This window comes from Saccharomyces kudriavzevii, assembly GCF_947243775.1.
Source record: "Saccharomyces kudriavzevii IFO 1802 strain IFO1802 genome assembly, chromosome: 12".
NCBI classification, from domain to species: domain Eukaryota; kingdom Fungi; phylum Ascomycota; class Saccharomycetes; order Saccharomycetales; family Saccharomycetaceae; genus Saccharomyces; species Saccharomyces kudriavzevii.
Window position 1 is genome coordinate 200393 of NC_079283.1, and position 13493 is coordinate 213885.

At 39.5% G+C, this 13493-nt stretch overlaps 6 protein-coding genes and 1 non-coding gene across 7 annotated transcripts; 2 read left to right on the forward strand and 5 right to left on the reverse strand.

The window, feature by feature from the left end:
• Positions 1–18: 18 nt before the first annotated feature.
• RAD5 (DNA helicase RAD5) lies at positions 19–3534 on the forward strand (the record flags this gene model as incomplete). Its single annotated transcript, XM_056229660.1, has 1 exon — positions 19–3534. One exon carries the CDS (start codon positions 19–21, stop codon positions 3532–3534), a length of 3516 nt encoding a protein of 1171 aa, XP_056083656.1.
• Positions 3535–3808: 274 nt separating this feature from the next.
• Positions 3809–5311, forward strand: RSC58 (Rsc58p; the record flags this gene model as incomplete). The annotated part of the gene is made up of 1 exon (XM_056229661.1): positions 3809–5311. The coding sequence occupies one exon, from the start codon at positions 3809–3811 to the stop codon at positions 5309–5311; it is 1503 nt and encodes a 500-aa protein (XP_056083657.1).
• A 247-nt stretch (positions 5312–5558) lies between these two features.
• On the reverse strand, positions 5559–6980 carry SMF3 (putative divalent metal ion transporter SMF3; the record flags this gene model as incomplete). The annotated part of the gene is made up of 1 exon (XM_056229662.1): positions 5559–6980. The coding sequence occupies one exon, from the start codon at positions 6978–6980 to the stop codon at positions 5559–5561; it is 1422 nt and encodes a 473-aa protein (XP_056083658.1).
• Positions 6981–7413: 433 nt separating this feature from the next.
• Positions 7414–9504, reverse strand: MLH2 (mismatch repair protein MLH2; the record flags this gene model as incomplete). Its single annotated transcript, XM_056229663.1, has 1 exon — positions 7414–9504. The coding sequence occupies one exon, from the start codon at positions 9502–9504 to the stop codon at positions 7414–7416; it is 2091 nt and encodes a 696-aa protein (XP_056083659.1).
• Positions 9505–9931: 427 nt separating this feature from the next.
• On the reverse strand, positions 9932–10004 carry Skdi_12.trna3A. The gene has a single exon. It is a non-coding gene; the product is annotated as a tRNA-Ala (tRNA).
• Positions 10005–10767: 763 nt separating this feature from the next.
• Positions 10768–11142, reverse strand: PAU23 (seripauperin PAU23; the record flags this gene model as incomplete). The annotated part of the gene is made up of 1 exon (XM_056229664.1): positions 10768–11142. The coding sequence occupies one exon, from the start codon at positions 11140–11142 to the stop codon at positions 10768–10770; it is 375 nt and encodes a 124-aa protein (XP_056083660.1).
• A 1910-nt stretch (positions 11143–13052) lies between these two features.
• Positions 13053–13304, reverse strand: COX12 (cytochrome c oxidase subunit VIb; the record flags this gene model as incomplete). The annotated part of the gene is made up of 1 exon (XM_056229665.1): positions 13053–13304. One exon carries the CDS (start codon positions 13302–13304, stop codon positions 13053–13055), a length of 252 nt encoding a protein of 83 aa, XP_056083661.1.
• Between the last annotated feature and the right edge of the window lie 189 nt (positions 13305–13493).

A 13493-nucleotide genomic window follows, 5' to 3' on the forward strand; every position in this document is an offset into this window, starting at 1 on the left:
TCTTAAACAAGTTGCAATATGAGCCACATTGAGCAGGAGGAAAGAAAGAGGTTTTTCAACGATGAGCTTGACATTTCGGAAACGTCTTTAAACTTCAAATCTGAGAACAAAGAGTCATTTCTCTTTTCAAATAGCAATAATGATGGTGATGCCGTATCGGTGAGTGAGACTCCAGAAGAAGAGGGGCATGAATCTGTTTTGCAGCTTGCGGAAGAGATCGGGGAAGGTGACCAAGACCAGTTTATTGAAGAGCTTCGGAGGATTATTCCGGAAATACCAATGAGTCTTGCGGTGGAACTTAACAAAAAGTTTGGTAGCCAAGAAGAAGGGCTGTCTTTAGCACTATCTCACTACTTCGACCACTATAACGGTAAGTCCAGCAGTAATATACCGTCTTCTCCAAACCAAGTAAACACACTCTCTGATACCTCAAGTTCAATCTTGTCTCCATCTCCCTCTCTTGTTAGAAAAAGAAAAGATTATGGTTTCAGGAATCAAACCCGACTAGAAGACACATTTGCTTGGAAAAGGTTTATAGGTGCCATGCAAGTCACTGGCATGGCTACAAGACCTACTGTGAGACCCTTAAAGTACGGCTCTCAGTTGAAATTGAAAAGATCAAGCGAAGAGATCTCTGCAACTAAAGTTTACGACTCACGGGGTAGGAAGAAAGCCTCCATGGCTAGTCTAGTAAGGATACATGATGTTCAATACAACAGAGAAATAGGTCGAGTTCCGGAAGACATTGCTCAAATATTATATCCTCTTTTAAGTTCTAATGAAATTAGTTTCGAAGTTACTTTAATATTTTGTGATAATAAACGTCTGAGTATAGGTGATAGTTTTATCCTACAACTAGATTGCTTTTTGACGTCTGCCAATTTTGGAGGGTCATATAGCGATGACCAATCCTTCATGAAGAGAAGGCGTACAGAAAGAGAAAACAAAAGAGAAAAAGACAGTGTGAATTTCGGTAGACCATTAACTGAAACTGACGAAGAGTTGGAAAGCCGTTCGAAGAGATTGGCTCTGTTGAAGTTATTTGATAAACTGAAACTGAAACCTATTTTGGATGAACAGAAGGCATTGGAAAAGCATAAAATAGAACTAAGTAGTGACCCAGAAATCATCAATATAGATGACGATGATATTTGTCCGGACCAAGTAACTGAGGTCATTCACGACTTTCGGGACACCCAACACGAAGAAGAAACAATGAACTTGAATCAATTGAAAACTTTTTATAAAGCTGCACAATCCTCAGACTCTTTGAAAAACTTACCTGAAACAGAACCTTCTCGCGATGTTTTCAAATTAGAGTTGAGGAACTATCAAAAGCAAGGCCTTACTTGGATGTTAAGAAGGGAACAAGAATTTGCCAAAACTGCGTCGGATGATGAGAATTTAGAAACAGATGTTAATATGATAAATCCCTTGTGGAAACAGTTCAAGTGGCCGAGCGATATGTCATGGGCAGCTCAAAAGATACAACAAGATCATGTGAATCCTGAAGATGATGTATTTTTCTATGCTAACTTGCATTCTGGAGAATTTTCACTGGAAAAACCTATATTGAAAACGATGGTAAGGGGTGGCATATTATCAGATGAAATGGGATTGGGTAAAACTGTTGCAGCATATTCCTTAATTTTATCCTGTCCTAGCGATAGCGGTGCTGCTGACAAGAACCTATTTGATGTGAAGGACACAGAAGTCCCTGGTAACGTTTCTAGTTCTTTCATATCATCTTCACTAGGTAATAAAAAACCGTATGCTTCGAAGACGACCCTAGTTGTAGTCCCGATGTCATTATTAACACAATGGAGTAACGAGTTTACAAAAGCAAACAATTCGTCGGATATGAATCATGAGGTATACTACGGTGGGAACGTTTCCAGCTTGAAAACTTTACTGACTAAGACAAAAAATCCACCGGCTGTGGTCCTTACCACATACGGTATCGTCCAGAATGAATGGACCAAGCATACTAAGGGAAGGATGACAGATGAGGACGTATCTGTATCATCTGGGTTGTTTTCCGTCGATTTTTATCGAATAATAATCGATGAAGGCCATAACATTAGAAACAGAACGACAGTCACATCTAAAGCGGTCATGGACTTACAAGGAAAATGTAAATGGGTGTTAACAGGTACCCCAATAATTAACAGACTTGATGATCTGTATAGTCTTGTTAAGTTCCTAAAATTGGATCCCTGGAGCCAGATCAATTACTGGAAAACTTTTGTGTCAACACCTTTTGAAAACAAAAACTATAAGCAAGCATTTGATGTGGTGAATGCAATCTTAGAGCCTGTGCTGTTAAGGAGGACAAAACAAATGAAGGATAAGGACGGCATGCCATTAGTGGAGTTACCACCAAAGGAAGTCGTTATTAAGAAACTACCGTTCAGCAAATCTCAAAATGTTCTATACAAGTTCCTGTTGGATAAAGCTGAGGTGTCCGTTAAATCGGGTATTGCACGAGGTGATTTGTTAAAGAAGTACTCTACAATTCTTGTTCATATTTTGAGATTAAGACAAGTCTGTTGTCATCCAGGCCTTATTGGAACCCAGGATGAAAATGATGAGGATTTGTCCAAGAGTAATAAGCTGGTTACAGAGCAAACAGTGGAACTTGACTCCTTAATTCGTGTAGCTTCCGAAAGATTCGATAACTCATTTTCTAAGGAAGAACTTGAGGCAACAATTGAAAAGTTGAGGACAAAATATCCAGACAATAAATCGCTCCAATCGTTGGAGTGTTCTATTTGTACAGCGGAGCCTATTGATTTGAACAAGGCTTTATTCACAGAATGTGGTCATAGTTTTTGCGAAAAATGTTTATTTGAATATATTGACTTTCAGAACGGCAAGAAACTTTGTTTGAAGTGTCCCAATTGCCGTGACTCAATAGATGGAGGCCGATTGCTGGCCTTGGGGCGGCAGAGGAGCGATTCGGAGAGGTTGGAATTTAAACCTTATTCCTCCGCTTCCAAATCAAGTAAAATCACTGCCTTGTTAAAAGAGCTTCAGCTTCTTCAAGATAGTTCAGCAGGCGAGCAAGTCGTTATTTTTTCGCAATTTTCTTCCTACCTGGACATTCTGCAGAGGGAGCTTACTCATGCTTTTCCCGATGACGTTGCGAAGATTTACAAATTTGATGGACGTCTTTCGTTAAAAGAAAGAACTAATGTGCTGGCAGATTTCGCTGTCAAAGACTATAGCAGGCAGAAAATCCTACTGCTTTCGCTGAAGGCCGGCGGAGTAGGGTTGAATTTAACATGTGCGTCCCACGCATACATGATGGATCCATGGTGGTCACCCAGCATGGAAGATCAAGCCATCGATAGACTTCATAGAATTGGTCAGACGAGCAGCGTCAAGGTTATAAGATTCATCGTGCAAAATAGCATAGAGGAGAAAATGCTGCGCATCCAAGAAAAGAAGAGAACCATCGGCGAGGCCATGGATGCTGATGAAGACGAAAGAAGAAAAAGGAGAATCGAAGAAATTCAGATGCTTTTCGAATAGTCATACCAAATACGCATATATACGGACTTTACATATTCTCGAACGTAAAGCAAATTGGCTATTCTTCCTTGGCAGCTTTGCGCTAGTTTATTAACTTGCTTATTTGTTACCCGCTTTTCTTTTCTTCAAATGGGCAGTCTAATAAAAACATTTGGAAAAGTCAAGAAAAAAAACCAGCGCCAGAAGATGTGGACGATGGAAAGGGAACACGAAGAAAATAGTAATCAATCGGAGGTTAAGTACGAGACAGCTTTAGGAATCGGGGGTTTTTATCATGACAGAAGGCGTGAATGATAACAAATTAGGTGACCTTTTGGCAAATGTCCAATCCATTTTGAATGTTGCTTCCGTGAAGTGTCACGTAGTGGACGAGAGTTTTCCAGCCAAGTTCTTTGAGAAAAATCCGGACAAGATATACGAATCGTATTGTAAGTTTCTCAAAAATAGAAGTAACTCGGAAGGTTCTATACGTAATGAAGATAAACTAGCTTTGACAACCATCAACAAAAGATTTGAAGATGGAGAGTACGAACCCGTACAAGGTGGATTTTATAAGCTGTATCACGATATCAAGCTAGTTTGTACAATTCTCATCCATTTTTACCCCCAGGGTACAAGGAACTACCAGTTAGTTGATAAATTTTACAAATTTTCCTCGGAGCTTCTATTACGAGAATGCTGCAGAGTAGGGATTGCGCTAACACAAACAATCAATGCGAAGTCAAGAAGTGGGAAGGCTGCCAGTGGGAACGAAGCGGATGAATACGACGATGATGATGCGACAGAGCTAGACAAAATAATATCTTATGATTTCATCAAGATTTCTATGAACTATTCAATACCGATTTCTCATACATACCAAATAAGGACCAAGGATATGGATCTTTTCTCTTCGATTATCTCTAAATCTAATCTTGATAAAAGACCTCATGAACTGCCTAATACAAATTTTAAGATAAACAGCGTTTTACCTCAAACTGATATAGAAAATGAAGCCCCAAGGTTAGGATTTGTGGGCGCCAATACCAGTAATATACCAGATCCAACTTTACCACCAACTGAGATGATGACTAGATTTTTGCATCCAAATTGGTATGCTTTACCTACCACCGTCTGGTTAAAATATGGGAACTATAATTCCTGGGCACCTTCCTTCAATGAGAATGGTACCGTTGTGGATTCGACAACAAGAGGCCTTATTTGGCTTGAAAGAATCGGCTACATGGATCTGTTTGAAAGAAACGAGAAGAAAGCAATAGAGGAGGAGCGGCTGGACGCAGGCGAAGAAGACAAAAATGGCGAACAAGAGGATGACTATGAGGCTGTTAATGGCGGGAGTAATGGTGACAAAAACGGTAATGGTAATGACAGCGATGCAAGTATTGCTTCTAAGAATGCTGAGGATGCCGAAGATGACGAACAATCTCTAATCAAGCTCCAAAACTTGTATAATTGGGCACCATCTAACTATATTGGTGACGATGAGATTGAAAGTTTTCAGAATGGTACGCCGGATAAGTTGGTTTCAGAGTCCCTTTTAAGGCTAAAAAAACTAAGAAAGGAAAGAATCCTAAATAGTGTTTCCAGGCCCACTGAAGAGGAGAGGGAAATCTATTTCAAGGTGAAAAGAGTACTGAAGGAAGTTATCTTGGCAAAGAAAGTTTCCAAGCTACCTATTAACAATGTTAGGGCATTCCCAGTATTACAAACAAACTATAATGGTAGTATACCCGTAGTGAGGGCTCAACCAGGTCGTAAAAGGAAACACAAGAAATGAATAAACAGGAGGGTATTAGGATGAAGATTAATCAAAGACATCTTCGTTTTGATTTTTATGACAAGCAAGCTCGTCGAGTCTTTGGGATTAGCGTACGTTTATATTTTCAATATTGAATAATATATGCATTCGTCTGGAGGTTATACATATATAAGTATATACTTGGGTTGTATTATGCAAAATAAAAAATGAGACAAAAGAAGAAATAAAAAGAAAACAACGGCCCAAGGCAAATAAATAAATTCAACTAGAAATGGATGTCGGCACCTAAGCAGAAGGAAATGACCAGGTAACAGTTTAAACTACCTATTAAGGCCCATACAAAAATGGAGGAATAGGTTAATAAACGACTGTTTGTGAAGTCAACAATTTTACTGTGCTTGGCATTTAATGGAGTAGTTTCATCTGCAATGACGTTAACATCGGCAGGAGCTCTTACCACTCCATTTTCGTCGTGAACAACCATCAATTTTCTATTTGCGGTAAAATAAATCAAAGGAGCGGAGACAATTGGTAAAATTAGGGATAATACCACTTGAGAAAGATTCAACATATCTGAGATTCCCTTTTCACCCATGCTTAAAGTAACAAATAGGCATGGTACAATGGCAATCAATCTGGTGCATAGCCTTGTCGCCCAAGGTGGTAGGGACCATTGTAGGAACCCCTCGGAAACGATTTGTCCGGCGAGTGTACAAATGATACCTGCAGATTGCCCCGAACATAACATGGCCAATGCAAAGATTAAACCTGCAGCAGGGGATATATAATGGACCAGCAATTTGTAAATAGATAACAGATCAGCATCTTCGGCTTCAGGTTGGCCCGATAGAGTGGCACCTGCGACAATCAATATAGCAGAGTTAACAAAGGTAGCAATCAGAAATAAGGAAATGATCAATTCAGCGTAGGCATAGTTTAACGAATATTTTATAGCACTTAAACTTGGGCGAGCATTAATCTTACCGTATTTTTTCATATCATAATCATTCAATCTTGGCTTAACAATAGAGGAGCCCAGATACAGGGAATGGGGCATGACAGTGGCACCCAAGATACCCAAAGAGATGTAAAGAGCTTGTTGTTCTTTGAAGATGATAGTCGAAGGTAAAAACCCTTTGAACAATTCAGCTTTATCAGGAATAGAAATCTTAAACAATTCTAAAACAAAGCAGACACAAGTACCGATGACTAGAAGACCAACGCCTAATTCAAACACCCTAACTTTTTTTAGAGACTGGCCATTTGGTGTGTAGAACATCAAGATTACTAGGACATCTAACACTGTCAATAAAACACCCCAAGTCAGTGGTATTTTGAAAAGAATTTGCAAGGCGATGGCAGTACCGACGACCTCAGCCAAATCAGTAGCAATGATTGCCACTTCAGCGAAAAAGTAAAGGGTATAGTTTAGCTTTTTAGGTAGATTATGGCGACAGTTTTCAGCCAAATCATAACCTGTCACAGTACCCAGCTTCACACAAAGACATTGCAAAAGCACAGCAAAAATGTTTGAAATGAAAATGGAAAACAGTAAGGTATATTTGTATTGGGCACCACCGGAAACACTAGTGGCGTAATTCCCCGGATCCATGTAGGCCACGCTGACCATAATCCCCGGCCCGATAAACCTGACAAACTTTTGAAGAATCTCCGTATAAGATCGCATTTTTTTAGTCGATGTTGTTGTTGTGATTTGATTTATTTAGAAGCAATGATCTAGAGATAAACCCTGAGGGACGGTGACTTGGATGAGCTAAAAAAAGTGATATAAATATTCAGGTCAGCCCCGTATTTTAATCTGTAACAGACTTGCTTGGTCCTCTCGGTGTTTTCGACTGATATTCAACGATGCGACCTCGCAGGTAGAACATCGAACAAATGAGGTATATAGAGTATAAATACTTTTAATTGCATGACAGCAGGATGTCGTAACGATGCAGTTAGTGCATTTTTCAAATTGACCCAAAACGGAAATTTCAAGGTGCGGAAACTGAAAGAGAGGCAGAGCGGGCAACAGGGTGCGGTTGCCACGAGTTACAAACAATGGTCTATTATATACAGTAGCTTATCGTGTTGCATCGTGATAGTGCACCCGGTCATCAGGTGCTGTCTAGTGTGAAGAGGCACCACTCATTTGCCGTGACTTCAATGCGTCCCCGCTTCTTCACACGCCCTCGTAGACCTTGCAAAAGGCTGGACGAAGGGTTTGCATGATCATCTCTGGACCGTAACCACAGAGCTTCTTTGGCGAAGCTATCGGTACTGTGTGTTGAAAGCTTTCTGTTTTCTAGAGTGAAGACGTAGTTATTGGTATATTCGGAAAAATGCATGAGTTTTGGTTTTCTATTGTGCATGCAGGGCACCCTTTTTGCGTATTTATCAATATTATTTTGTTTCGAATTATGTGGATCGGTAATGTCCGCGCTGCTGCTTCTTTTATTGTAAATTTGCTGAAGCTTCAATAGCTCACCTTTCGCTGTGTTTGACAGCTGCCTTCTCTCGCGTATTTCACTTGCACCAGCGCTGTCGCAATTATTATGTTTAGCCTTGTATGGGTCTTCGCTTAGTTTCTTGTTGGCATTTCTTATTTTCGTAATCATAAAGGGATTAGAAATAGAAGCGTCTTTGGAGACTTCTAAATCTTCGTCTTCTGGAATAGTTTCTATGTAGTTATAAGTTAGTGAAGAGGGCAATGTAGAGGAGCCAGCTCCTATCACTTCACTGCTTTCGCTCAATTCTTGTTGCAAATTATGACGCCAATTTGTAGCATCCTCGGAAGCTATGGATCCGGAACTTGATATTTTACAGTTTAGATGATCCTCCTGAGTTTGCTGGTCAAGAGCTTCATTTTCGCCAAGCTGTGGAGGAGAAGAAGTTGCAGCAACAATAGTCGTATTTTCCAAGTTTGGTTCGTCCACATAAAGTGGGTGTATTATCGAACCGGACTTTTTTTGTTTGCCTTCACTTTTATCTTCATCTGTAGCATTGTTCCGACTTTTGATTGTCTCGTTCTCCACGTCAGGTTGAAGAATCATTGATGTAGGAATAATTCCTTTCTTGGCAGGAGACTGAACATTTTCATCGCCTGGCAAATTCCTATTTGTGCCAATCCACTTTTCTAATAGAGACTTCAATTTAGTTTCAATTTTTTCAAGTATCACTTCAAAGCTTTTGATCATCACATCATTTTTCTCTGGTTCAATATTTACGTCAAGTAGTTTTGTATCGCAATTCAAGTTAATAAACCAAACCATAGGTTCCAGTAGGTTTGCGCTCCTGTAGATTGATGACATTAGCTTAGAAATAGCTTTTCCTGTCTCCAAACTTATGGATAAGGCCCTTTTATTGACAGATAAAAATCTAAACCGCTTCTTTATGTTAATAACATCGGATTGTGGCACCATTCTTGGCAAGATCAAGTCTAAAGTTATCTTCTCGTCAATGACTAATTTTTCCTCTGTAATAAAATTTAGTGACACAGGCTTTTTCAGTTTAGTTAGTAAGGATAAACTTCGTGCTCTAGAAATCTTGGAATCTAGCGTCTCTTGCATTTGTTTACGCTCGACGGCACCGTTCTTTCGTAATGACACTAGTGAAAAATAAAATCGAATGTCTCTGTGAATTAGGGAATAATGATTTATCAAGTATGTTAGTTCATCAAGTGATTTTCTTGGTTTCGAGGAAATCTCAATGTATCTTGCTCGCAATCCGCCGAGGAGTTTTCTTAGTGTTACCGTAGTACCAACGGGACAAGACACTTTATACCGTTTTCCATTAGCAATAGCACCTTCGCTATCGATTAACCATTGTTCTCCAATGACATCATCTCCTGTTTTCGTCTCCACTTGCATTGAGCCTTGCTGATTACACAAATTTGATAGGAGAAACAGCGCTTCACCTCTGAACCCTAAGGTAGTTAAAATTGAAATATCACCCAACGTACTTATCTTTGACGTGGTGTGGTTCAAACACATCGAAAGTCTATCGCTAATATCCACACCTGATCCGTCATCCTTAACCGATATATACTCACACCCTCCTGTAGTGGAGTCTACATCAACGTATATCTTTTTGGCACCCGAATCGATGCTATTATCTAATAACTCCCTTACAGCTGCTACTGGACCGTAAATAAAGGAACTAGAAACGATCTTCCATTGGGATTCTGATGGTAGTTGATGTATAGCCATCCCAATTGAATGAAGGTGTTCTCTCTTTTAACTGAGACGATATAGAATGAGATATTGTTACATTTCATGGAAAAGTTTATTTTTTCATGTATAGGCGGTAAAAAAAGGCCAAGAATCGAAGGATATTCATAAGTAAGATTGCTAAAATAGCAAGAACTTCTCAAGAAAGCGAAGTTTTAGATCAAAGAACGTCATGGACACTTCTTGAATTCAAGGCATAGGGAAAATAGCTGGATAAAACGTATATGCAGGGAGTGTAAAAGATAGCGTTTTTACCTTATTATTTGTTTTAAATGAGATTGTTTAATTTTACTCTTACCATTTTATGCCCATTGTTGAGAAAGTTCAAAGGAATATTCTTGGACCTGAAGCTGATTCTTGCTGGAAATTACTAAAAGGATAGAGATAAGTGAAAGAAAAAAAATAATGGACGCAACCGGAATCGAACCGATGACCTCTTCCTTGCAAGGGAAGCGCGCTACCAACTGCGCCATGTGCCCTAAAAGTTATAAATAGTTTTCGAAACGTGTAGTTTAAATATGAGTTACATATAGCATACTAGTTCTCACTCAGATGCCGTACGCTAAAGGCTCGCACATCAAAGATCTGTATGATAATTCGTAGGTACTGGAATAATCCGTTTAGAAAATTATTATTCCAACGTCCAAATTGTTTGTTTCACTTTTACTCCCAGAAATCACTTCCTTTAATTGCAAGGAATCCGCTATGCAAATTCAGCTGCAGAATAAAAATAGGGGAAGAATTATACCAAATCAAGCAAAGCTGTTGGGTTATTACTCCCGATGGTTTGACTTTGAGAACATGTCGGTGCCACAACTCAAGAAAGCTTTCTCTGAATACGAATAGAAAGATACCTGGAGAAAGGCTTCCGAATTTGAGGTTGTTTTTCCAAGGACTATTTACCGCCAACATAATAAAGATGAAACTTGAACATAATGAAGCTGATGAGGTAAAGTTTTTCATTGAATAATCTGTTAGAATATATGTAAATAGGACAAATGAAAATGCGTGGATGTTATATGAATTCAAATATATACGAAAGTAGGTGAACGGCAGCGGTTGTGGAACTTGAAATCGTTTATTTTCCTAGATGGTTTCCAGTGATTGAGTGAAAAAGCTTACAACATACATATAAATATACATATACATATATATAGCTATTCATACCGCCAAATCATAGTTTTTCATATCTTTTCGTGAAACATCTTAACGTCTAGGATCCAATTTATAGGGCAGCGCATTCTAGTTTGGAATAGCGGTATAAATACCGTCTACAGATAGAGCGCTAGAGATGGCTGGTCTCAATCTGGTGGAGTACCATGGTACACCAGTGATCACTCTGGTGACTTGTTCTGCAGGAATGCCGGTCAACATGGTGGTGAAATCGCCATAGTTGAAAACAGCTTCAGCAATTTCAACTGGATAAGTTTCAGTTGGGTGAGCGGCCTGGAACATGTAATATTCAGCCAAATGAGCTCTGATGTCAGAAACGTAGACACCTAATTCAACCAAGTTGACCCTTTCGTCGGATGGAGATAAAGTGGTGGTTGCGGGAGCAGCGGCGACACCAGCAGCAATAGCAACGACACCAGCAGCAATTGAAGTTAGCTTGACCATTGTATTTTTTTGTTTGTTTTAGTGATTGTTTTTTTGTTACAGGTTTAACTGGAAAGAAAAGAGTGAAGACATACTTTAAGAGACATCTGATCAAGATTGCTCTATTTATATGAAGTCTTTGACCAGCTACTACTGCACAAATGAGTTGCTGGATGCTCATTTCACAGCCCATATATCTCACGTTTCACTTCTCTCATCCCATAACCTGTATCACTATAGGGACGCAGTTGCTCCTGAACGATGCGTCCTACATATATCCCGTATACGAAAGCACGCTTTGCATTGCCTATATTCTATGGTATGTGCAGGGTATTGGAGTACCTATTGCAGGGGAGGCACCTTTGAATAATCCTTCTGCGTGCCTCTGGGGCTATAACTGCAGTTTTTGGCCAAGCACAGAGCCAAAAACCAAATTCTGGTTTGAACTCTCGTTCAGAAACTAGTATTCAAACCTTGGCATTAAACGGTTGTCAGGAGAAAAAAATTCAACCTTTCCCAAATTAGAAACATGAAAATGCCTCTACGTGCTCAGTTGTCGAAACTGTTGCAGTGTCCACAAAGAAAGGGCGGTTTTACGCCATGAACCCGGCCATACGAAGAGGTACAGTTATCGATTGGCTTAGGCGCACACGAAATGGCTACGAAACTTCTTGGCTTGAAATCGGAGGTAATAGATCTATCGTAACATGCTTTTGCGTGAATGAGGTGATTTAAACCTCACGTGCGCCGAACATCATGGTGTGTGAATGGCCTCTGTCATGATAGGGTCCTTAAGGGTGCTTTTTGACCTTGGTAATGTCTACTAGGTAAGCGCGGCTAACCTTGAGATATTTACGAGAGGAATGTTGTGAATGAGAACAGTTGGCGGGTGCGTCCTGTATTTCTTCTTTACGACAGGATTATAATGGATAATAAACATTGTTTGTCCTACTTCTTATCTTGTCCGATTGGACCTAGTTGCCCAAACGAGTGGTGGAGTAAAACTCATACTCATACAATAGGTCTTATGGTAGCTTTTAACCCGTGATGTGTATTGCGGTGAGTGCACCTCGTAAAATAGTTAGCAGAAGGCTATAACTTATAGCGTTCCGACACCGATTTGATGGTCTCTAAAAAGATCTTGGAAGCCTGAGTGAAAAGATATGCTTGCCTGATCAAATGAAGGGTTGAATATTCTTTTTTTCAAGATCAGAACCACACTAGTCGAACAATAGCGACAGCGACTCATGGCCGCAAGAAGAACAAGACTACCGTGCATTCTAGGCTAAATTGACTCTTTTTTATTGACTATCACATGGTATTACTACCCAAATTGTCTGAGTTGGGAAAAGAAATACCCCATTCAAAACATTTGCGGGGGCTTAAGCTCCACAGCTGCTATGTTAATATTGTGTTTTGGGCGCCAGAGGTGCGTTTTATTTTGGGTAACTAGATTATTCGAATCCTTTCAACTTAGAAGTGGTGCAATCGACTGCTAACACCGCAAAAGTCTTGATGCATTTCATAGTTTCTTAAGAGCCCGTTTCGGTGTACACGTCCGCATCCTCACTCGATACCTCTTCCTTTTCAATTCAGTGACAAATACTACGGGAGTTAAAATGATTATTGAATATATAAAGAAATAATAACTGACTATAAATAAAAATAAATGTAAAAATAGCATCTTGGTAATCTACACTATCCTTTTTTTTCTGCTTTTGATTTTTGGTAAGGATATTGGCTCCATCTATGAAAAATTTCGTCAGTAAATGATATTATTTTCTTTTCGTTATCTCTTATTGTTACTTTCCCACATAAAGGTGTCTTTCATACACATAGATCTACTACGCAAGCATGAAATCAGGGGAATGATAATAATAAAAGCGGTATAAAAAAGGACAAGTGTTAGTTGCCGAAACAAAACAGTGTTCTTAATTTGAGTTGATATCACCTGCAAATATGCCCTTTTCCCTTTGGTCATCCCATTTTTCAATCCAATCTAGGGGACACAAGGCATTATAAGTCTTCCAAAAGACCTTACATGGGGCGAAATCTTCACCCTTCATATTGACGCATTTGTGATAATCTACATAGGATTGCCAGCAATGTTTGGTTTGGTTCTGTTGAGGGAATCTAGCATCGAAGCCAACTGTGTGTAGTGGGGAGTCTTCTTGGTCAGCCATGTTTGTTATACTATGCTATATATATTTTCGTATCTCGTGAAAGCAAAGGAAATTTTGTATTCTGTTTAATGACCAGCGCCCTTCTGCTGAACCACATTGCATTGCCAACTTCTCTAATCTGGCACACCTTCCATCACCTTTTTAAAGATCTTGAAGGGATGGAAATATCGGCTCAAAATATGCGCGGCA